This window comes from Protopterus annectens, chromosome 3.part0 (assembly GCF_019279795.1).
Source record: "Protopterus annectens isolate FY-2018-M chromosome 3.part0, PAN1.0, whole genome shotgun sequence".
NCBI classification, from domain to species: Eukaryota; Metazoa; Chordata; order Ceratodontiformes; family Protopteridae; genus Protopterus; species Protopterus annectens.
Window position 1 is genome coordinate 1738368112 of NC_056731.1, and position 23498 is coordinate 1738391609.

Sequence of the window (23498 nt, forward strand, 5' to 3'; positions counted from 1 at the left end):
ATGGTCAGAAGACAAGAAAAAAGAAAAGAAACTGGATTAGCTGAGTGGCTTCACATGCAAATATCAAGTGTAAAAATGAAAACAGCTGAGTGAGAAGAAGCAGGAGATCGCTCTGAATGACTAGTAGAACCACACTTCATATTAATGTTCCAAAATATTAATCAATCATGATACGCATCTTCGTTAATTATCATAAGAATTTTTTAATCTTCACTGCTCCCTGATCCAGTGAGCTCATTTTTTCCAGACCTTGCTTACTCAGAAGTTTCATTCCAAATGTCTACTGGTTGAATCCAAGCAAAGTGTTTAAATTAATTCCCTGCCTATAAAGGCATCCACTTGTACATGTTCACTTTCTTATTGTGATGCAGTTCCAATGCAACCTGCATCCTGTGTAATGTTCTCTTCACTGTTCTCTTCTCTTTATACTGTATTCTATAAAAGGGATGTTATTCTTTTTATACTGTATTCTATAAAAGGGATGTTATTCTCTTTATACTGTATTCTATAAAAGAGATGTTATTCTCTTTATACTGTATTCTATAAAAGAGATGTTATTCTCTTTATACTGTATTCTATAAAAGGGATGTTATTCTCTTTATACTGTATTCTATAAAAGAGATGTTATGTGGATGTTCTCTGTGTTTCTTGGGTCCTTGTTCTTTAATTTCTAATTTCACTACCCAAAACCTCACACACACACACACACGTGTGTATATATACACACACACACACACACACACACACACACATATATATATATATATATATATATATATATATATATATATATAGTACACTGAACTGAAGTTTTGAACTCCTGAAAGGAAATATCATATGAAAAAGGAAATCAGTGAAATATAACACTACCATCTATGTAACAAAAGAAAGAATTAATGTTTCAGTAACACGATGAAAGTTTAAACAGTATCTAGTGAAAGGTCAGTCTACCTAGCAATCATGGTATTTGGTAAAACCTGTGGTTCTGCTCCAGGTCACATCTTTAAAGTCTAGAACTCTTAACAGTTTTAGTTATACCTCTGCTGCAACTCGTTTTCCAAATGTGTGTGCTATTCCAGCTTAGAAATGGGCTAGAACAGTGGTCTAGTCCAACACACGATACCATTAGTGCATCTAGTTCAGTACCTTCAATGTAAGTCTCAACTTTTCCAAAGCAAATGACTATATGAGAATGTAACGTACTTTCAAAAACTGGGAAATTGCATGCAATGTAAAGAAAGTTATCTGCAAATTGTACAAACTATCTTTAAAACAACTACATGTTTTAAATGTAGACACAAACTATCAGTCATGTAAGACTACAAGATTGGATCAAGAACATGTTAAAAATTGGAAAAGATATTCATTGGGAAAAAATGTCATCTGCAAATCTCATAAAATGTTATTTTTATGACTCAGGTTAAAAATTACACAGACACATACACGCACAGTAAACAATCAAACATGTAAGACTGCAAAACTGGGTCAGGAGGTTGTTAAAAATGTGAAAAGGCGTGCATTGTGAATAATACCATCTGAAAAGCTCATAGAAACCCTTTGTTAATTACAGGTTACATCTAAACATGCACACAAATACACACACACACACACACACACAATAAACAAGTAGACAAGCAAGCCTAAAAAATCATATCAAGAAGTCTTGCTGTATATGCAATAAAATGGAACCAAGTGCATGCTTTTTCACTTGTTTAGTGTACATCTTTAATTAATGGTGATCTACAGGAAACAGTATACACAAGGAAACGTTCACATGAACTGAATCCGATACCCTATGAAATGTGCAAATAAGGAGGCTTACGGAACTTCAACAGAATGCAAAACATACTTGTACAGTTTGAATAGCATGACTGCAAACCATAATGTATTAAATGACACAGCAGACTAGAAGAGAAAAGTAAACACTGTCTAATATAGGTGGAGTCTGTCATCCATAAGGGCTACTGATCCTTCCCCCACAAGAAAATCCTGGATTAATTAGAATGGACTGCTCCTCCCCCAACTCCACATCAAGCTACACATCTGCTTGAGGACCCATGTTTTCTTGTTTCAAACCTCACTTCACACCCTCATGTGCAAACAAGACCCAAAACACATTTAAAGTAAACCTTGTAATCATATGCTGTTTAGCAGACTATGAACTTTGATGTACAACAGAATGCAGACGTCCTTCGGATCATTTTAGGGTGCAAATGGAAGTTGAAATTTAGCCAGTTATCACCTAACCATGCTAATAAGTCTTTACACTTCACTCCTGTCTTTAAATTGCTCTATATTTGAAGATTTTGGATAACTCCAACTGTAGCTGTTTTGTGCTGCAACTGTTTTGTTTACTAAGATTTTGCATAACTAACTTGCACAATTTTTCACTAGAAAGCCAGCTTACTAGCCTTCTTTAACAATTCTAAGTTAAACCACATCACTAATAACCCTGCAGGAGAAGACAACACTAATGACACATTTATCTCATGTTTTTCCCTCTCTCTACTTTTGCTTATTCTGTGTACCATGCAACAAAATTTTAATTGGACTTTGCAAAAGAAACACAACAACCACATCTGAGCCACTGAGTTTTCTTTCACTGTTCAACATCTTAAACACAGAGTTTAGAGCCAACAGGCAGAAATCCTCCACCATCACAATTCATGTTACTTGAAAAAATCTTGTTTTTTTTTTTGTCATTGATCTTTAAACTTCTGCCTTGGGAAGTTATGACAAGTTACACATGAACTGCTATGTGTAACTGTGCTAAAAGCAGGAGCTATGACAAATCTTGTAAGAATTAACCTATTGGGTAATCACACTAAGAAAAGAAAAACATGATATGACAAATCTTGTAAGAATTAACTTAGCAGGTAATCAGAAAAACATGGAAGGACAACCATTGCTGTAGCACAAAAGAAACTGTTCAAAAAAATATATTACAAGAAAGTTGACTTCACAGCAGAATTTGTGAACCATTCAATGGAAGAGGATATCTGACTGCCAATAGGTAAAGGAAAAACACTGTTGACATACCTATACATGCTGGGCAAAAAGCTGAAGGATAGAGTATGTGCAACAGCAAGTAGAAAGAAAGCCATATGGAAGAGAACAAGGTTGAAAATAAGCCACAAGTTAATAGAAGAAAGTAGACAGGATGAAAATAATATCAAAATAACCCCTTGAGTCTGCTCAGTGTGCAGATGAAGACCAAGTAAAGTGTTTTCTAGAAAGCAATCTCATCAGCGTTGACCTCTGTTAGCTCTCTGCCATGACTTTTGCCAAGTTGAGATAGTAAGAGGATTTAAATTTCATCCAAGAAGCATAAGAAAATACAACAAGCAAGAGAAAACTGTGCTGGAGTTATTTCTCCTAGGTTGAAAGTGGGAAAGACATGAATAAGATGTATCAACTGGAACTTGTTGACAGAGTCACCAAAGAATATATGAGCCAGTATGTCATCTGCTTTATTGAAGACCAGTACCCTGCTACTCGCCTTATATTTGCAAGACAGTCATAATGTGAAGAGTTGCGCCCTGTCAAAAATGGATTAAATAGCAGATACTCTTGATAGTCCAAAAGAAAGAGCATCCCCAATTTTTCTCTAAACAGTGACGAAATCTATGACAGTGTATCCAAAACACATATATGCCACAAAAGAATGTAATTCTAAAATGGCGAGTCTCACTTGCTGTAGTAATGTCAAAATAAGCCCTAAGCAATGGTCAACAGTTTGAACTGTCCTGCAAAGGTTTATAGATCCCAGTTAAGAATGTCCCAATTTAGGCATCAAAACAGATATTAACTTTAAACACTTTGGTCTACAGATGAATGACCTATGAACCACAAAAGTTAGTCACGATTTGCAAAACATGCTTGTCTCAGATGATTTCTTCCTTGTCTCAGATGATTTCTTCCTGGAGTGAGTCAGGAAACGACGTCCACTCTCACTTCTGATTTGAAGGCAAGGACAGTACTAAGTAAGGTCATTATTTGTTCAGATGACACAACACTCATTTATGATGTACTGTAAAGCACTTTTTAAAGCTCATCTGTGTAGTTGTGAGATTACAAACTGTTGAATTAAGAATGTTAAAAAAATCCAGGTATGACACTCAGTTAAAGAAAAAAACGTTAAAAAATTTTGGTTTCACAACAAGCAAACATCATACAGTTGCTACTGAGTTACTTGTTTTAAAATCTACAAAACAAGCTATGGTGGCAATGGAAAACCAATAAAATGCAACTGATGCACACATGTCAAATAAATTACTATTGCAGAAAATTTGCAAAAATGTGAAAAGGGTCTTAGTGCAGTCAAATTACTCAGTTAACAAAAGCAATAAATAAATAAATTAAATAAATAAAATAACACTGTAGAACTGAGCTCTTCAGCTCACTCCAGGCACCACAGAAGAGACATATGTTAACTACTAAAGTGACCTCGGTAAGTAATCCTGACAAAAAAAGCATAACATTGTTTGGAAGACTTCTGTAGTAATTAACATGTTTCTCAACTGTATATATATATTTTTTGAGTTTTTTTGAAAAAGGAAATCTGTGGATAGGAGCAGAGCACCCAGTTTACTATAGTTATAATGTATAAATATTGCACAAAAACTGTTTATACCCATACAAATTTCAATTGACATATAAAAATACGTTTAAATGTTAATTAGTCCCAGAAAATGCTAACATACATACTCTCCATATCATTCAACTGCAGGGTATTCTCTCCCATGGCTTTAAGTGGGTGCTTCCAGGAAAAGTAATGTTCTCACTTCAAACGTGTCGAATAGTCCATGTTATATAAGGTAGCCCAGACTGAAATTACATTCAGTTAACACAAAGTTATCACTCAAACTAGATATACAAAGGAGACAGAACTGTGGAATTATACCTTTTAAGATGAGGTACAAGTTTAAATTGGGCGCACTTAAAAAAACCCTACTATGAACTAAGAGTAAGCCATGTGTGTATCAGCATGCCTATAGCTAGAGACTGTTGTGCTTTCTCTACCACGTGTGAACCTCAGTTTTGTAAATACACTGGAAGCACCCAAACACGAGGCACTATCAGGCACACAAAAGCCAGAGTCTGTGATTAGGGTTCAGTTCCAGCTGATTTTATTTCCTTCTAAAAAATTATTTACAGAAAGTATATCGACAATCTGACAGGCAGTGATGTGATATGAGTAGCTGGCATTTTTCTTCAAAATCTGTTGGTGTGGCATGGTTAACAAAACAATCTTCTACACAGCATATTGCACAGGATGGATTACCAAATTAAAGTAACACAAGTCAAACGGAACAACCACCTAATGAGGCATTTTTTTTTCTTTTCCTTCCTAACGGCAGTTGTCCTAGTGCCTGTCAAGTTATATCTTTAACAACATACATAAAACACACAGTCGTTTTTGCTCAGTATAATACAGACTTAAATGTACAAAGATGTTTTCACTTTTTCTTTTTCATCTTTAAACACAACAGCTATAAACCTGAATACATATGCTATCTCATGCCATAAGAGACTAAAACAATTATTATTTAGCGACAAGTAGAAAAGATTAAATAGTCAAATACAAGAATGAAAAAAACGTAGTACATAGTGTCGCGAACTCAAATCGGCATTTAGATAGATCCAGTGGTTAAACGGCACGTTGCTCACTATAGGCATATAAAAAGTGCAACATTATGGTGGATTTAAAGCTACAGTATCCCTTCAGCTTGGTATAATACAGTAAATCTCGGGAGTGAGGATCGCAAAATACAACTTTCTGTGATATGCCAAAAAGACAGGTCCCACAGCTCCGTGCTAGGACTAGCTGTGATTGTGGATGTACATGTATAAAATGTGGAAGGGAGTACTGTCTCTTTAAGCTAGACGGCCTGCAGATTGAAGTGTGTGTAAACATGGAAAGGGGGCCGATTCTATGTTATTCACCAGCCTCCTTGTTCTTATAATCAGGAAATCCAAAAACAGCGATTTTAACACCGATTAACACCCCCTTTATATATTTTTTACAAAAATACACTGAGAAAATAATCAAACGTTTTCATCTCTCTTTTGTTTTTAAAAGTGTCAAAAAGTCTACATTTAAATATAAAAAATTAAAAGTTGAACTCTAGCCCTTCAATGAAGGAGAATAACGGCGTGGGTACACATAAGACCTACCAAACAAAATTAACCAAAAAAAAAAAAAAACACAAACAAAAAATAATGTTTGGCCAGTATAAATACATTATATATAAAATGGCATCTGATTACATGTACAAGAGAAAAAAAACATACGAGGATGGAACATCGGTGAAGGGAAAAGAACAGTCATTTTCATTTACACCTAAGAACAACATATACTCTGAGAAAATTTGGTCCTGAATTATTGTTTAAGTCCAGCACAGATTTGAGTTGCGTTTGAATCCTTTAAGATTTTTTAAGAGCTGGTGATTTGTGTTTTGCAGGAATCAAACATAGCGCCATCTATCTGGTTTTAAATTACCCTAACACTAGTTTAAATTGTTCAACGGTCTCACAGAAATCTTTTTTTTAAGAGATAGACAGGATAACATGCTATATAAACCCACCAGTGAACTATAATCCAACACCATCACGAATGTGATTTAAGGAAACACTTTTTTTAAACAAAATCTTTCTGAACAAAGATTACCGCCTTCCTTGCACCACTGTCTTGCCTTGAAACCGGCTACAAAAAGTTCAGTCTCTGAGTTCATTTCCATCTCTTCCAAGCTGACAGAAGACCGCCTTCTTCTGGCGTGCAAATCCCAGTTCAGCCTTCCATTACGTTTCCAGTTCAGACAGAGAGCCGTTTTTCCCCTTCCCCCAATAGGCTCTGAGCCGCTCTTTTATCAAAAGAAGCTCTCTTGCTCTCCCTTCCTGGAAAATGTCGATCACACATTGACCAGATTTTCACCGAACTTTTCAGTCCTAATGTGAAGATCCCTTAAAACCAAGCACTACAGTTCATTCATAGTACTGCACAATCTTTAAGGGAGTGAAAAAACTGTTTAAGCGCTCGACTCGTAACAGTCTCTCTCACTTTGGTCCCGTTTATTATTTTGCTTTCTGGAGGTGATCCCTTTTAATCACAAAAATGACAAGTCACATTTTTGCTGACCTCCCTTCAGTAAGTGAATACGAGATTTGAAATACTAGACTCCAACCAGTCCCCCGATATCATTTCACTTACCTCAGGGGTACAGTAGTCCGGAAATTCGAAGTGTGACCCAGCTCCCGGCTCAAAATTAAAATCCAAATCGCGGTCCAGGACAGAGGAACTGAAGCTGCCCAGGGACATATTATCAAAGCCCGGACTCGGGTTCAAGTCCAGCAAGTCATCGTCTAACTCTTCATCTGAAGAAGAGGAAGAATGAGAGGAAGCTGAAGAGTGGGAACTTGAAGGGCTAGGAGATGATGATCTTAGACTCGTGTACCGGTGGTGATCCGAGGAAGAGTTTGTCCCCTCTTGATGGCCCCCAGACCCGTCATCATACAGACTCAGAGGGTCACTTGCATCTGTGGAGCTGCTGAGGGTTGGACTGGCTGGTACCGCCACCTGAGACGAAACAATCCCGTGAGTGTTCCCAAATATTAAAACAGTCTTAAATTTTTTCTCTGTGTTCTGCTTGGGGGTAACTGGTCTCCGGGACTTGTATAAGGAATGATGATCAGTAGTGCATGACTGGGAGAGCTGGTCTGCAAAGGGAGATTTGGTGCCCATGATTATTTTATTGTGCAGTTTGGTAGACGACTTAGTGCTACTTGTTTTCTTTAGGGAAGATTTAACAGTATTAGTGTTAATATTGCTTGGATTGCCACTGCTGCTCACCTTCTCTCCCTTTTCACCAGGTTTGCAGTTGCCAGACTTAACCTTCTTCTTTGGCCGGTACTTATAATCTGGATAGTCTGCCATGTGCTTTAGTCTGAGGCGCTCTGCTTCTCGGATAAATGGGATCTTGTCGCTGTCCTTAAGTAGCTTCCAACGCTTTCCTAGTCTCTTGGAGATCTCCGCATTGTGCATATCTGGGGATTGTTCCATTATCTTTCGTCTCTCTATTTGAGACCAAACCATGAAAGCATTCATCGGCCTCTTGATATGCCCACTAGGGGTTTTGCACCAGCTAGGGTCTTCCTCTTTGACCCCGGTAGAGGCAGCGGAGCTAGGGCTCGGGGAAGAGGCGATGCCCAGCTCCGAGATCCCCGAATCGGAGGACTCTGCAACGAGCATCGCTTCAGTTGTCTCGACGTTGTTTGTCTGCTGCACCATGCCTGCGCCTTCTTCTTCACACTGTAAGGCTCTACACCGGATTTACTCTCAGGTCTGGCGGTGAACCAGTCTCAATAAAGGGAGCATAAAAGGCTTTCGACAAATTCTTCAGCAGAAACCCAGCGATACTCCCCAAAGTGCCGTGACCCAGGTGTAGTACTATGCAGCCACTGTTCGGATCTGCCCTCGGCGGCTTACTGCCAGTGCTGCTTCGTTTTCCTCTTCTCTGCAGCAAACTGCCCCGAGACAAGCAGGCGTAGATACTGCGGCCAGCCGTTGCAATGTACCACTTTTTACTGCGGCAGATTCAGTTTAACTTGGAATAGGTGACACACACAAGAAAGAAGGAATTTTCGGGGATGATGTTCCGTTTAACTAAATATTCATTGTGCTTCGCTTCCAAGTAATAATAAAACCGTGTGTACTTATTTCATGATGATTGTACAGTTGCTTATAGATTCGGCTGCCCGAATAATAATACTCCTCTGATTCCTCGAAGTCCACTCTTTTTTTTTTTTTCAAACCCTGCGGGAAGACAGAATTAAGCTAAAACGACATACGCTAGTAGGACCCTTACGCATCTGCAGCTTTACAACAGAAGCGAAATTGTAGCAGACGGGGATTTATTCTCTTCTATTTTTTCCGTCCCCCAATCAGCGCTTGTATCCAACGCTCGATGGTGCCAAGCCACGCCCTCTCAACATTATTGGCCAAGGATTCGCCGTTGTAATACAGTAGACGTGCAATGAGAAGCGCCGAATCTTACATCATTCCAATTTACAAAGCAACTTTTAAAAGGACCGTGCTGGGCATGGTTGAGATTTCTTATGTGTAAAGCAGACGACAGATAATCGCCGAGAGGCACTTCGGTGTATCTTGTAAGGGGTAAGGGTTACGGGCATGCCGCTCAGCCTCTTCGTTTAAGAAATCTGGACAAAGCCTGACAAAATGGGAGGAGGACAACGGCCCAAAAATAGGGACACATTTAAATATCGCTCTTATAAACCTAGAAAGTTGCTGAAGTAACAGGGTTTGTGTTAACATACATTTCAGAGTGATTTGAATTCTGAAAATGAAACGTATGCCATTATTTGGTGACTTCAATCCTCAGATCATCCACACACACACACATTTTAAGAGGAACCGACCAAAAACACGAGGCAAACATCTGGACATTCTGCTAAAATCTGGACAGTTGTAATGTATGGCTACGGGTAGGTTTATAGCTCCTAATGCTCCAAATTAAAACGCACCATCAGTTAGGGTCAGTGTGCGTTGGGGGGGGGGGGGGGTATTAAGACAAGAGGTCATACTGAATTTTGTGATAATTACAAATGCATGTCTTAGGGCACAATAGTCAACACGGGGTTAAATCCAGGTAACGTAATGGCTCGCCATGAGACTGTCCTGCTAGTTTACTATCCCTTTACCCTGATGGTAAAGTGCTGCAGTCTGAATAGCATCCACCTAAGGTGTTCAGGTGTATGTTTCTCGTGTTATTCCCTACGGTACCATTTTACGTTTTGTCTCACTCCTTGACTTGTATGTATGAATTTAACTATATAATGTTTTAAATTAAATTGTCAGTGTTTTATATGCCTTATATTATATAGGCTGCAGTGAATAAGCTCCCAAATGATCTACTAGCAGTACCTTCGCAAACAGCATGGAGGTCGCGCAAAGATTGGGAGATGGAGAAAGATGAGTGCTGCCCCAACATCATGCCTGGAAGATTCCCGTGTCCTTTGATTAAAATGAAAGAAGGACTTATTATTCTGCTTGTGCGCACGTTTACATGAAAAATATATCTGCTTATAAGATACATAACACAGACAGTGTGTGGGTGTTTACATCTTGACAGTCTGCGCCGTGCGCGCTATGCTCTAAACCGTCTGGCTTATACGATAAAAACAGATTCCTTTCATGGTGTTCTGTAACCGAAATGCTGAACCGGTTCTTCTTATTCTAATTACTTTTTGTGTACCCTGTCCTGTTTTAGGATATATCACATGTTCTCAGTATATGGTTGATACAAGTGATAAAAACACCTGCAGGTACTTTATGTGTGTGTGCGTGTGTGTTTTTCCCGGGATAACCGGTTGGTAACCGTGGAGAGCAAACCACATTTTCCTCACCAACTACGAAAGAAATCCAGCCAAGATATACATTTTTATTTGTCAAAATAAAGGGTGAAAGTCAGTTATGTAACTACAGTTCTTGTTAACTCTTGTTTGGTGTTGATTGCGCGCGCTCACACTCACCTGTCAACGGTGCTGTTTTGCAACGTGACGCGACTAGGTTAGAATATGAGCACGTTTACTCCAAGTTGCTTGTATTTACTAACTTCCCCCATGTGGTGCAACAAATATACTGCCTAAATGGACACAATATGAACTATGAACACATGTCAAGCTCTAGAGCATGACACGCATCACTTACCCTGTGCATTCACGCCACCCTCCTAAAACGCTACGAAAGAAATGTACAGTTTGCACATGTTCTGCAGCTTGAACTAGGGTTGGTCGTGTGTTGGTATAGGTTATTTAGGGGCATTGATTTGAGCAGTTTATTTTAGAAGCTGTAGGTGGCGGCGTGCAGCCTAACCCGCTCCTGAACTGAAACTTCTCGTCTATCATAGTAGCAGGCTGCAAGTAGACAGCGTTGGGTTGTCCCTGTGTGCTTCTCCAGGATGGTATTTTTTGGGAAGAAAAACCGAAGCACAAATGACTGAGGTGTGTGTGTGTGTGTGTGTGTGTGTGTGGGGGGGGGGGGGGGTATAGGGGTACTTTGGCCATGGGGTGTGCAATCAGGATGACCAGGTTAGCTGACGACTGGACCCGTGTCCAGATTTTCCCAGTGCCACATCGACATCAATGCTTTCTTACAGCTGTAAAAAGACCTATTTGCAACCAGTTTTTGTCAACAGCTCTGACTCTTGTGATACTGTTAGCGCTATTTACCTTGCTGTAGTTATTGCATTTTCATAATGATATGTAACTAGTTATGGAAATGTACTGTTACCTGAAAACCATTCTGTCACTTTCAAAGACATAGAACTCACTCCACGTACTTTTAATGTTAGCTATTTATCATCACCACACACATACACACACACACACACACACACACACACACACACTAAGATCCGAAAGGACATTTGTAGGGTTAGGTATAGGGATCTTGATTCTGAAGGAGATGCATTAAAACTACTGTTCAGACTGACAGCTTTGAGTCACATGCTAAGGTTGTTATTCTAAGGAAGCACCCGCAGTTAACCCAGACGTCGCGCATTAATTACACACACGCACCGTTTACCAAAACAGCTCAGTAAACCATCCTGGTCAGTTTATGGACACCGAATACCCAGATTAATAAAGTACAATAACCTATTTTTAACCAAATACTTAGTTTCAGTGCATCTGTGTAAGCCAGAAAGTTATTTGGCACTGTTCAAGAAAGACTCTCCAGCGTTGCCTACAAATTAAGATATGGAGTGAAGCTGATTTTTTTTCGCTCAGAAATAATCACTAACCTTAACCTGCAGAATACTCAAAAATAAGTATTTGGACTAAAACCCTCGTAACTCTTAAATAAATGTAATTATTTGTAGCGATCTTTTTGAATATTCCAAAGGCACCTGACAGACGCGGGCGGGGGCACACAGACACACACACACATATTTTCATACAAGCGTGCGTGTGTGTAAGTGAGTATTATTGGAGTCACGTTGTATATAGCAAATTGGACATCAATATTCTAGAAAAGTTAGACCACTTCCAGGTACTGTCATTTTCAAGTGAATCAAAAACAGAGAAAGCAAACTCTGTACACTTAGTTCAAAACGATCGCTCTACTGTACTAAGTTGAAAAAAAATAATAAAAGCTGTGGTGAATATAGAGTCTTGTTTATATGCAATAATCGAAGCACCTGTCGGAGGTTTCATACACCAGATGGCAGGTAGGAGAGAAAAACATTTCTTGCTTACAAGTTGTTGCTCCGAGCAGAAATAGAAAAAAAAATCAAGTGTAGAGCAACAGTAGGCACTGTAGCAACCAGAGCCTTTGCGTATGGGAAGAACGTAATGTACTCCAAGCAATATGCTTATTGAATAGCCACCCTCTCGCTTGTTGGACCAAGCTTGCGCTATGCAGTCTGCTACTGACTGTATTCATTGTGCAGCCGAGCCCTATTTGCAAAGACGCACGTGATCAGAAACAGAGCAGGTGGTGAGTGGAAGTCTTTTGAGCAGGTCCGTGAAATTCAAGAGTTAATCCTTAGAGATGCTGCTGCATGCTCACTATAGTTCCCTTGCACAGCAACGAAACTCATAAATGCAAAAAGAAGACGAAGAAGAAAAAAAAAGTAAATAAGTAGTTCCTGGGGCTTAGAGATGAAACAATGAGCATGCTTGTTTCACATTTGCTTTTCATGCTTTGCTTTCTCAGGATAGTTCGTGTGTGCCAGTTTCCAAGAGAATAGAAGCTCGTTGAAGTCTTTGATAGCACAGCTGCCACGCGAGTCCTGTCTGAGAAAGAAAACGGGGCGCGTGCCAGCACGAGACTGGCAGCAGGTGCACGGCGCGCTGCCTGTCGCATGATTGGCAGAGAAATTGCATGTGTAGTTTACCCCTCACCTGTCTTCCGTGGTCGAATTGACTGAAAAGGAGCTGCCAGGTGGGAGTGATGCTTTGAATAGTGCGCACTTTTTTGGCTGAGGTAACAACCAGGCAGGATTTTAGGTTAGCTAAAGGGGTATAGCTTGCTTGCTTATGTGTTTATTTATTTGTGTATTTATTTGCCCTACCCCCGTAGTGCTGACTAGCAGACAGGACACTGCAAGATGTAAACTACAAGCTACTAATTTATTTACTGAGCAAGTTCGCGTGTGTGTGTGTGTGTCTTCTCCTTTTAGTACTACTGTTGTGCTTTGTACACGATGGTGTCTCAGTACTTTCCCATCCCATTTATGATAGCAAGCAGGCTCGTTAGGACTATCAACACCTGCTGGGTATACAGCAGCTTATGCGCCTATTTTAAAACATAGACTGAAAAAAGACCTTCACACGTATTTAAGCACTATTTGGTGAAACGATGCGGATACTTAAGTTTAAGAACATTACGTGGCTCGGGTAATGATCATATTTAATCCAACATTCGACACAGGAACGCGTGCATAAAAATAAGTAATGCTTAACAGAGAAACAAAGTGTTGCACACACTTTTAAACACTGGCACCTGCTGGCTACACATACGTTTTTTGTTAGTATTACTTAAACATGTTTCTTACTCTTAAATAATAGTATAATTTGGGAGAATGCTACAAATAGATTCACGTAACAAAATCGAGAGACTGAGAAATGATACACTACTGAAATAATGCTCAGCAGTGATTAAAAAAACTAAGTGATATTGCAACATAGTAGGCAGGTTTTGTTAGAGTTCCCTTTAAGAACATTGAGGCTTATTCACCTTCCCTTTTGATGCTGCAGCATTTCTGTTTAGCAGTGTAGCATTGTTTCAAAAAGGACTACAACAAACCTTTGACATCTTATTTTCCGGTTGCAAAATGGTTGTAGACCCCCCCCCCCCCCTGCAAGCATATTAAGGATGAATGTTCTTCCTTTTAATTCTGTGTGGAACCAACCTCAGTTTCCGATGCCTACCACTGAAAACTTAAGCTGTGTGAGGTAAACTGTAATAGTGCATCATTTAGATGCCTACCCCTTGTATTCTTTATTATCAGTGTCTCACCGTCGAGCCCCATTCAGCTAGAATTTAAAAGCAGTATGCTTTCCTTTCAACCATGGAATGTGTCCACCCCATATCCAACGTTTGCTTCCATTCACATTTAATTCAGTCGTATGTTGCTGCATGCAAATACCATGAACAAATATGCCAAGGACACTCACTCCTACACGCACCCATTTCGTGGACCATTCACATCACAAATCATAAGACTGGGTTCTATGGATGCATTAAATATATCAGGCAATACTACAACGAAATGCGGAAGCAATGAAGCACAATACAGCAATGGCAGTACTTCAAAAATAAAACTTTACCGAAACAAAAATATCACTGAACACCAAGCAGTCAAAAAAGAAGGTAAATAGTTTATTTTTCTGATCACTAAACACAAACCCTAACAGTAATGTCAGATCAAATTTGTCTGAATAACAGTAGTGTTAGGGAGAGGGGTTTTCATAAGTTAATGCGTAGGGTAAAGGGCAGTTGCAGTGTCAGGGTTAGGATTAGCATGCATGACTCATACCTCTCAACTGTACAGAATTTCGTAGAATGTCCAGATTTTTGCCTCATATTTTTGGTCCATTTTTCATAAAGTTGTGGTTTTCTGTCAAATTAGTAGAAATCATTAAAGACTGAAGTCAGAAAATAAGGACAGGCATTTGAGCTTCAGACTTCATACCCTTCAGAAAATTCATGCTAATATAAAACCTGTTATTCTATCAACATTCTAAGTTTGTAAGAAAAATATTTATTTTTGGGCTCCTGTGACACCTTTATTTATGGCTTTGTCCAAATTTTTTGTTGTGTGGGGGGTTGGCATAATGGTTAAGGTGCTTACCTTAAGAACACAAGGTTCAGGGTTTGATTGTCACATAGGGTAATTGGTTAGGCTTACAATAACCCTAAAGGGCAGCTAGCCTAGTACTAATCTATGAACTTCATTGTAAGAGGTTGAGAGGTATGTGAACAGAAAGGCTTGTGCACAGGTGCTTATCCACAATAACGTTTTTTTTAACTTGAAAAAAGTTAATTCTGAAGTGTATTTGTTTCACAGTCACTGTTGCTGCTGTTACTACTGTTACAGACTGATACAGCAGCTAATCAAGATGGACTGATGATAGGAAGAAGCCAATATTTTCTAGTTTTAGAAATCAACCTAAAATTTAGTAGTAGTTGTTCCTAAAAGTCTTTTTTTCCCCCATTTTTTTAACATTAGACATTGAAAACGTAGTGCTTGTTGAAAGGAGTTCCATAGTTGCATTGCCTTTGCTGAATCCCCCAAATTAACTCTTAAAGTATGAAAAGAATGAATGGGAAAATGTTTCAAATGAGTTTTGCTTCTTATTTCTTTCCCAGAAGAAGTCTAACATTTGGTTGCTGAAGATATCAATCACAGAGCCCTGGAAATCGTGAATGATATAGTTGGTTGGTAGTTAGACAACTGAAAAAAAATGCAGTATCTGTTATTTTTGTTTACACTTTGTTAACTAGACCAGCAACATCTTTTCAAGGAAGATCCAAGGCAGTACGCATACTAATGGAAATTTTGGCCAGGAACCAGGGAAATTCCTTTACATTGTTTGATAAGCACCGTGGAATCTTTTACACCCACCTGAACTTCCACCAACTCAGGGAGATGAGACGTCGTTTTAATGTATTTTCTGAAGGATGGTGCACGCAGAAGTTCCACACTCCCTCCCCCCATGCCTCACTGCAGTGTCAGCAGAAGAAAAAAAAAATAACCAAGGCACCAGAGGTGAGAATAAAGCCTACACAGTTCTGATCCTGTGGGCAGGTAGGTTACTCTGTAAAAACACATTGCAAGACTGATTTTGGGGTAACATCTCCAATCTTGTTTTTACTTTCCTTGGTTATATTTCTGATAATTCTTGGTTGAAGGACCAACCTAAAGTGTTGAAAACCATCAGGGTTTTCTGGCAATGGAATGCAATTGATGAATTTTGTCTGTTTCTAGAAGGAAGCCACCCAAAATGGGGTAAATGCAAACACACGTTCTGTTATTTGATGAACATTCTGCTTGGAGGAAGAACTCCAATTTAGACTTGAGAAATCCAGAAATGGTCTTTACTTTCCATCCTTCATGGGAACCAGAAAGTATCTGGAATAGAACCTCTTTTTAGAACAGAGACATACTGTTTAGGCTGTTTAGCTAACAGATGGGAGACTGACAACAAGCCAGACTGTGATGGGTTTTCAAAGAAACTCTGTTGTATTAACTGAGGAAAAACATAGTCACTCTTCATGTTTGCATTTATGAATTCACATAAATTTGCAAACAAAGACAGAGATGGGGAAAATGTTTTGTCACAATGCAGAAACAGGGAGTAATCCTTTTGGAGTTGGAAAATAACGTAGTAGAAATTAGAATACTTTGGAATGAGCTTTATTTAAAATTGGAAATAATTAATCTATTGTAACTTGCTCAGGAAAAGAAACGTTTCTCATTGCCTTTAATAAGACCACCTCTGAATTATACAATGGTATCTAACTCAGATCACCAGCTTGAGATTTTTTTTATAAAAACAAGAGAGAAAGAGAAAGAGAGAGAGAGAGAGATACAGCCAAGCATGTTTGCAAATGACTGTTTCTGCAATTCAGGTATCCAAGCATAATAGTTTGCTGTAGCAGATAAATGCAGCAAAAACAAATTACTTCTTTTTCTGGGCTGAAACCATAGAAGTAGTCTTGAAATATACATCTAGAAGGTTATACTGGTGTGATCTAAAAGGCATATGTTCAGAAAATAGACTGTACATAACTTAAAATTAATTTAGCACAGAACACCAGTCAAGGGAATACAACGTAAATAAATAAATAAAACAAATGCACGTTACATCATATAATGCTAATAGCTAGAAGAAAGAAATACAAACATTTTAGTCAAAAGAAAAAAAGTCTTTATATTACATTCAGAAAAAAGGACATAAAATAAAGTGGAACAGCTAACAACGGCATCACCAAGGGAGATCACAGATATACCCCAGGGATTACCTCAGTGTCACTGCTCGACAGAGGCACAGCAAAATAATGGGTATAGTTCCCCATACTAAAGGAGTGGCGTAAGCCACAAAACTATGGGCTAGGCTTGTAAATGCCCTCGTGCAGATAGCCTAGTATGAACCTATGAACCTATGGAGCTCATTATAATATATTCAAAATGTCTTGAAAAATAGCCATTTAAGTATTTTAAATTAACCACAAAAAGGAGCGAAATGGCTTTGCAGTAAAAAATCCAGTTCCCAATGTAAAATAACAAAAACAAAAACAGCAAACCTCTATTTCCAAAGTAAAACAGCTTTTTCAGCTCATAAAAGTAGTATGCTGCAAAGTAAAGCAAGTGTAGCTGGTTCTTCAACCCAAAAAGAATCGCACAAAAGTATAATCCAAACGAGAACTTTAATAGCTAGCTAGAGTTAAGCGCTTTCACCAAATGGCTTTTTCAAAACTTCAACAACTGCCATTAAAAACAAAGCATTTAAATATACAATGGAAGAAGTTCATTGGTGCACATGACATAGTTAATTGACTTAAACTCTAGTTCATTTACATATATACAGAAATCCTTCTGATATACTTCTAAAATACATTTAAAAAGCTAAGATAGTTTATTCATCATAATACAGAAGGACATAGTATAAATACACATCTATGACCTAAAACAAATGTAAAATGAGATAGTGAAATGTTATAAAAAGTTATAAAACATCCATAGTGTAGCATGAAGAGGAAAAAAGGGGTAAAATACGATTGATTCAAGTGTAACTATATAAAAATGCTCCATAAAAGTCTATATAAGTCTATATGTGCAACAGGGTTCAGATACATGATAGTACATGAATTAAAAAGTAGTGCAGGTAGGTATGTGTATAAAAAGGGGGCAACTAAGTGTGTAAACTAAAAACATTTTGCTTACACAGTAAAACCTGAACTCCATCAATGACACCAGGGAAAATGTCTGCTCAGAGAGGGGGGACAATCCACCTCAGTAGACAATGGTGATACAGGTAGGCGTGTGTATGGGAAGGGAGAAATAACTAAGTAGGGGGTCTAAAAACCCTTTTCTTACGTAGTAATGGTTTAACCTGGACTCTATCATTGACACCAGGGAATTTGTCCGCTCTAAGGCGGACAATCCATCTCAGTTCACATTCCAATAAATGTGAATCAACATCTCCACCTCTGAGATTAGGTTCAACTTGTTGTAGTACACTAAAGTTAAAGTAATGGTCAGGTCCTGTATTTCTAACATGTCTGGCAAGTGCATTATGATCAGATGCTATCCTAATGTTGTAAACATGTTCTCTTATACGTTCTCTAAGTTGTCTACAAGTCTTGCCTACATAAAATACCGGACAAGAGACACACTTAGCAATATATACAACATTATTGCTGGTGCAATTGGTGCCAGTATTAAAGTAAAAAATTTTTGTGTTGTCGGATGTTTAAAAGTGTCACTGTTGTCTATATATTGACATTGATTACAATTTTGACAGGATATTGTATTATGGTCAGATCTTGGTTTCTGGTAACCATGTTCTACCAAAGGGCGATGGCATAAGGTCCTTTTTAGATTGGGTTTATTCTTATAGACAAACCTTGGATTATCACCTACTACTTCTAAGATTTGGTCATCCAATCCAAGGATTCCCCAATGTCTATGTACTATCTCCTTGATCTTGTCAACATCTCTAGAGTAAAATAAGGACAACTTAACATTATCACCCCTACTGATAGCTGGTACTGCTTCAGATGCTTCTTTCCTTGAAAAATAAGGTTTAGCCACTGTGTCTCTCAACTTGTCAACCTGATTCCTATTCCTATCTATGTCTCTCATCACATATTTACGTTCCAAAAATCTATTTGTAAGTGATTCAATCTCTTTGGAATGTCCTGAGGGGCATGGGTTCAACCTTGATGCTCGCATAAACTGCCCTTTCATAATGTTCTCAAAACATATCTGGGGTGCATACTATGTCGATGCAACAGTGTATTCCTAAAACAGGGTTTCCTATACACTGATGTATTTAATAAACCACTAGGTAATCTATTTATGCGGACATCTAGAAATGATATTTCAATACTGGAATAATTAATAGTAAATTTCAAGAAATCCGTTAGTCCATTAATGGAATCAAAGAATTCCAGAAGGGATGCTTCATCTCCTTTCCAGATAAAAAAGAGGTCATCTACGAACCGTCTGTAGTAACCCACATATTTCTGGAATAAAGTTAACGGAAAAAGAAATTCTCCTCCCAGTCTGCCATCACAATGTTGGCGTAGCTATTGGCACATGAAGTGCCCATAGCTACGCCATCTTTCTGTATATAGATCTCCTTTCCTCAAATAAACATATTGTTCTCAAGAACAATCTCTAAAAATAAAGAAAGTAGGTCCACTGTCCCTTCTTCAAAATTAGATTTACTACGAATATATCTTTGAAACATTAACATACCTTCTTGGTTAGGAATCATAGTGAAGAGACTAGTAACGTCAAGTGTAACCAGTAAAAATGGTTCCCTATCTTTCAGTGTAGCAGTAAACTCATACAAGTCAAGCAAAAACTGTTTGCTATCTTTAAGGATAAATTTATTACTATCCACTAAAGGTCTAAGAAAATATTCTAGTAGAATAGAAAAAGGCTCAGTTAGCCATCCTTGCCCTGCTACAATAGGTCTCAGGGGAGGGGAAGTCAATGACTTGTGAATCTTCGGTAAGCCTTGTATTACTGGTATCAAGGGATTCCTAACTCTAAGATATTCAAATAGGGTATCCGAAATAATATGACTACGATGGAGGTCATCTAGAGTGTCATAGACTTGAAGACTTTCGTACCAACCTCTAAAAGGCTTATATTACCATAGAATGTTCCATCACTTAACATAGAATCCATCATACTGATGTATCTAGTGGAGTCTAAAATCACTATGGGGCCTCCCTTATCAGCTGGTCTTATAACTATTGAGAGGTCATTTCTGAGATTGTCTAAGGCTTGTTTTTGTAAATAGGTAAGATTGTAATTACGTTTTTTAGTAGTATTTTTACTTCTGTTATCATAGTACTTATATATATCATTCTCTACCATTCTGGAGAACGCCTCTATAACTGGATGTATATTTGGAATATATAAACTATTAGGTCTAAACCTCTCCAAATCTCTTTTCTCCTCTACTTGGTCTTGATCTCTAAAATTCAATTTCAGTTGGATATTCCTAATAAACATCTTTACATCTAAAATAGAGTCTGTTAATTCACTATCTCGTAGGGATAAAACTTAGGCCCTTGTTTAAAACTTCCTCTTCAAAGGTACTTAAAGGCCTGTTAGACAAGTTGACCACTAGGGTCCCCTGTTTTCTCCCACATTTTCTTCAAACTTGGTCCTGATGTTCCCTCCTGACCCTTTCCGCTTGTTCCTCCCTCTGCTTTGGGATCTCTGTCTCCTGGGAAGGATTTGTTGGCTATGGGGAAAGGGGTACATATGGGAGATCTACTATTACCAGTTCTTGGGAAAATATCATTCAGTTCCTTCATATTCTTCTTCCTAACTACTGGTTCATTACTTTTATCTGAGAGTATGTTAGCCACTTTCCCTTTATCTGTAATGGGACTTGCAACATCCTCTGAGTATACAATATGTACCACATCTGATGTATTTTCATTCGTTATAGCATTGGTAGTAACATCGACATGGTTAACCATTGTTACTTCATTAAGTAATGGTGGGATAACATCCTTAGTAGTACATGTATTATTCACTTCAGAACAAATGCACAGCTTTTGTTACATTAACATTATTGTCATTACTTGTTTCAGTTACATTTCTAAATACATGTCCATTACCCTGTTCTTTGTTGTAACGTGGCCAAGTAAAGACATTCCCATTTTGGAAATCCTGTATGTCCCTCAAAAGTTTATTCTTTTTATTTCAAGAGTTCTCTTCTCAAATAATTGAACATTGTCTAGTAGTTTCTCCATACCATATTGTGCCTGTGGACTCTGAAATTTATTAACAAAACACTCATATTTTTCATTTACACTTTTCCTTAAAAGTTCCTCTTCATGAAAATGAAACTCATTAAGGAGTCTCATATAATTAAAACTGAGTTCTAAATTGAGCTGTTGCCATTTAAGCAACAGCTCAGGAAAGTTGTTACCTGAGGTTGGCATCTTGAGAACGCGAGACCTCGAGGTATCACGCGTCTCTCAAGACATGCCTCAAAACGTTGCCGCTGCAAGTGGAGCCTCTTTAATTTAATAAAGTCAAATTCCATCTTATCAAGTTCCTTCCTATCTCTGCGATGTCAGAGATATTACCAGTTCCAATTTCTGGTTCAACAAGTAATAAAATGTTCTCTGTAGCTGTTAAACAACTCCTGAAACGTGTTAGCTTCCGATTAGCGCGATCCAGTTCCTCTGGTCTATAGGGTAGTTCCACATTCACCTCCGATGGACTGCTAGCCATTCCTTACTGCAGGCGTTAAACAGGAATAGAATAAAACCAGGCAACAAGTTGCTTGCAGTAAAAGGTAAACGCCCCTAATTCAGACGACAGTGTATCATAAATAAATTAACCACAAAAAGGAGCGAAATGGCTTTGCAGTAAAAAATCCAGTTCCCAATGTAAAAAAACAAAAACAGCAAACCTCTATTTCCAAAGTAAAACAGCTTTTTCAGCTCATAAAAGTAGTATGCTGCAAAGTAAAGCAAGTGTAGCTGGTTCTTCAACCCAAAAAGAATCGCACAAAAGTATAATCCAAACGAGAACTTTAATAGCTAGCTAGAGTTAAGCGCTTTCACCAAATGGCTTTTTCAAAACTTCAACAACTGCCATTAAAAACAAAGCATTTAAATATACAATGGAAGAAGTTCATTGGTGCACATGACATAGTTAATTGACTTAAACTCTAGTTCATTTACATATATACAGAAATCCTTCTGATATACTTCTAAAATACATTTAAAAAGCTAAGATAGTTTATTCATCATAATACAGAAGGACATAGTATAAATACACATCTATGACCTAAAACAAATGTAAAATGAGATAGTGAAATGTTATAAAAAGTTATAAAACATCCATAGTGTAGCATGAAGAGGAAAAAAGGGGTAAAATACGATTGATTCAAGTGTAACTATATAAAAATGCTCCATAAAAGTCTATATAAGTCTATATGTGCAACAGGGTTCAGATACATGATAGTACATGAATTAAAAAGTAGTGCAGGTAGGTATGTGTATAAAAAGGGGGGGGGGGCAACTAAGTGTGTAAACTAAAAACATTTTGCTTACACAGTAAAACCTGAACTCCATCAATGACACCAGGGAAAATGTCTGCTCAGAGAGGGGGGACAATCCACCTAAGTAGACAATGGTGATACAGGTAGGCGTGTGTATGGGAAGGGAGAAATAACTAAGTAGGGGGTCTAAAAACCCTTTTCTTACGTAGTAATGGTTTAACCTGGACTCTATCATTGACACCAGGGAATTTGTCCGCTCTAAGGCGGACAATCCATCTCAGTTCACATTCCAATAAATGTGAATCAACATCTCCACCTCTGAGATTAGGTTCAACTTGTTGTAGTACACTAAAGTTAAAGTAATGGTCAGGTCCTGTATTTCTAACATGTCTGGCAAGTGCATTATGATCAGATGCTATCCTAATGTTGTAAACATGTTCTCTTATACGTTCTCTAAGTTGTCTACAAGTCTTGCCTACGTAAAATACCGGACAAGAGACACACTTAGCAATATATACAACATTATTGCTGGTGCAATTGGTGCCAGTATTAAAGTAAAACATTTTTTGTGTTGTCGGATGTTTAAAAGTGTCACTGTTGTCTATATATTGACATTGATTACAATTTTGACAGGATATTGTATTATGGTCAGATCTTGGTTTCTGGTAACCATGTTCTACTAAAGGGCGATGATATCAATCACAGAGCCCTGGAAATCGTGAATGATATAGTTGGTTGGTAGTTAGACAACTGAAAAAAAAATGCAGTATCTGTTAACTAGACCAGCAACATCTTTTCAAGGAAGATCCAAGGCAGTACGCATACTAATGGAAATTTTGGCCAGGAACCAGGGAAATTCCTTTACATTGTTTGATAAGCACCGTGGAATCTTTTACACCCACCTGAACTTCCACCAACTCAGGGAGATGAGACGTCGTTTTAATGTATTTTCTGAAGGATGGTGCACTCAGAAGTGCCACACTCCCTCCCCCCATGCCTCACTGCAGTGTCAGCAGAAGAAAAAAGAAATAACCAAGGCACCAGAGGTGAGAATAAAGCCTACACAGTTCTGATCCTGTGGGCAGGTAGGATTACTCTGTAAAAACACATTGCAAGACTGATTTTGGGGTAACATCTACAATCTTGTTTTTACTTTCCTTGGTTATATTTCTGATATTTCTTGGTTGAAGGACCAACCTAAAGTGTTG

The 23498-nt window shown here is 38.2% G+C and overlaps 1 protein-coding gene across 1 annotated transcript; it reads right to left on the reverse strand.

Moving 5' to 3' along the window:
- Nucleotides 1-5106: 5106 nt before the first annotated feature.
- Nucleotides 5107-8889, reverse strand: SOX4 (SRY-box transcription factor 4). The gene has a single exon (XM_044065762.1). It carries the CDS (start codon nt 8285-8287, stop codon nt 7145-7147), a length of 1143 nt encoding a protein of 380 aa, XP_043921697.1. The 5' UTR covers nt 8288-8889; the 3' UTR covers nt 5107-7144.
- Nucleotides 8890-23498: the final 14609 nt, after the last annotated feature.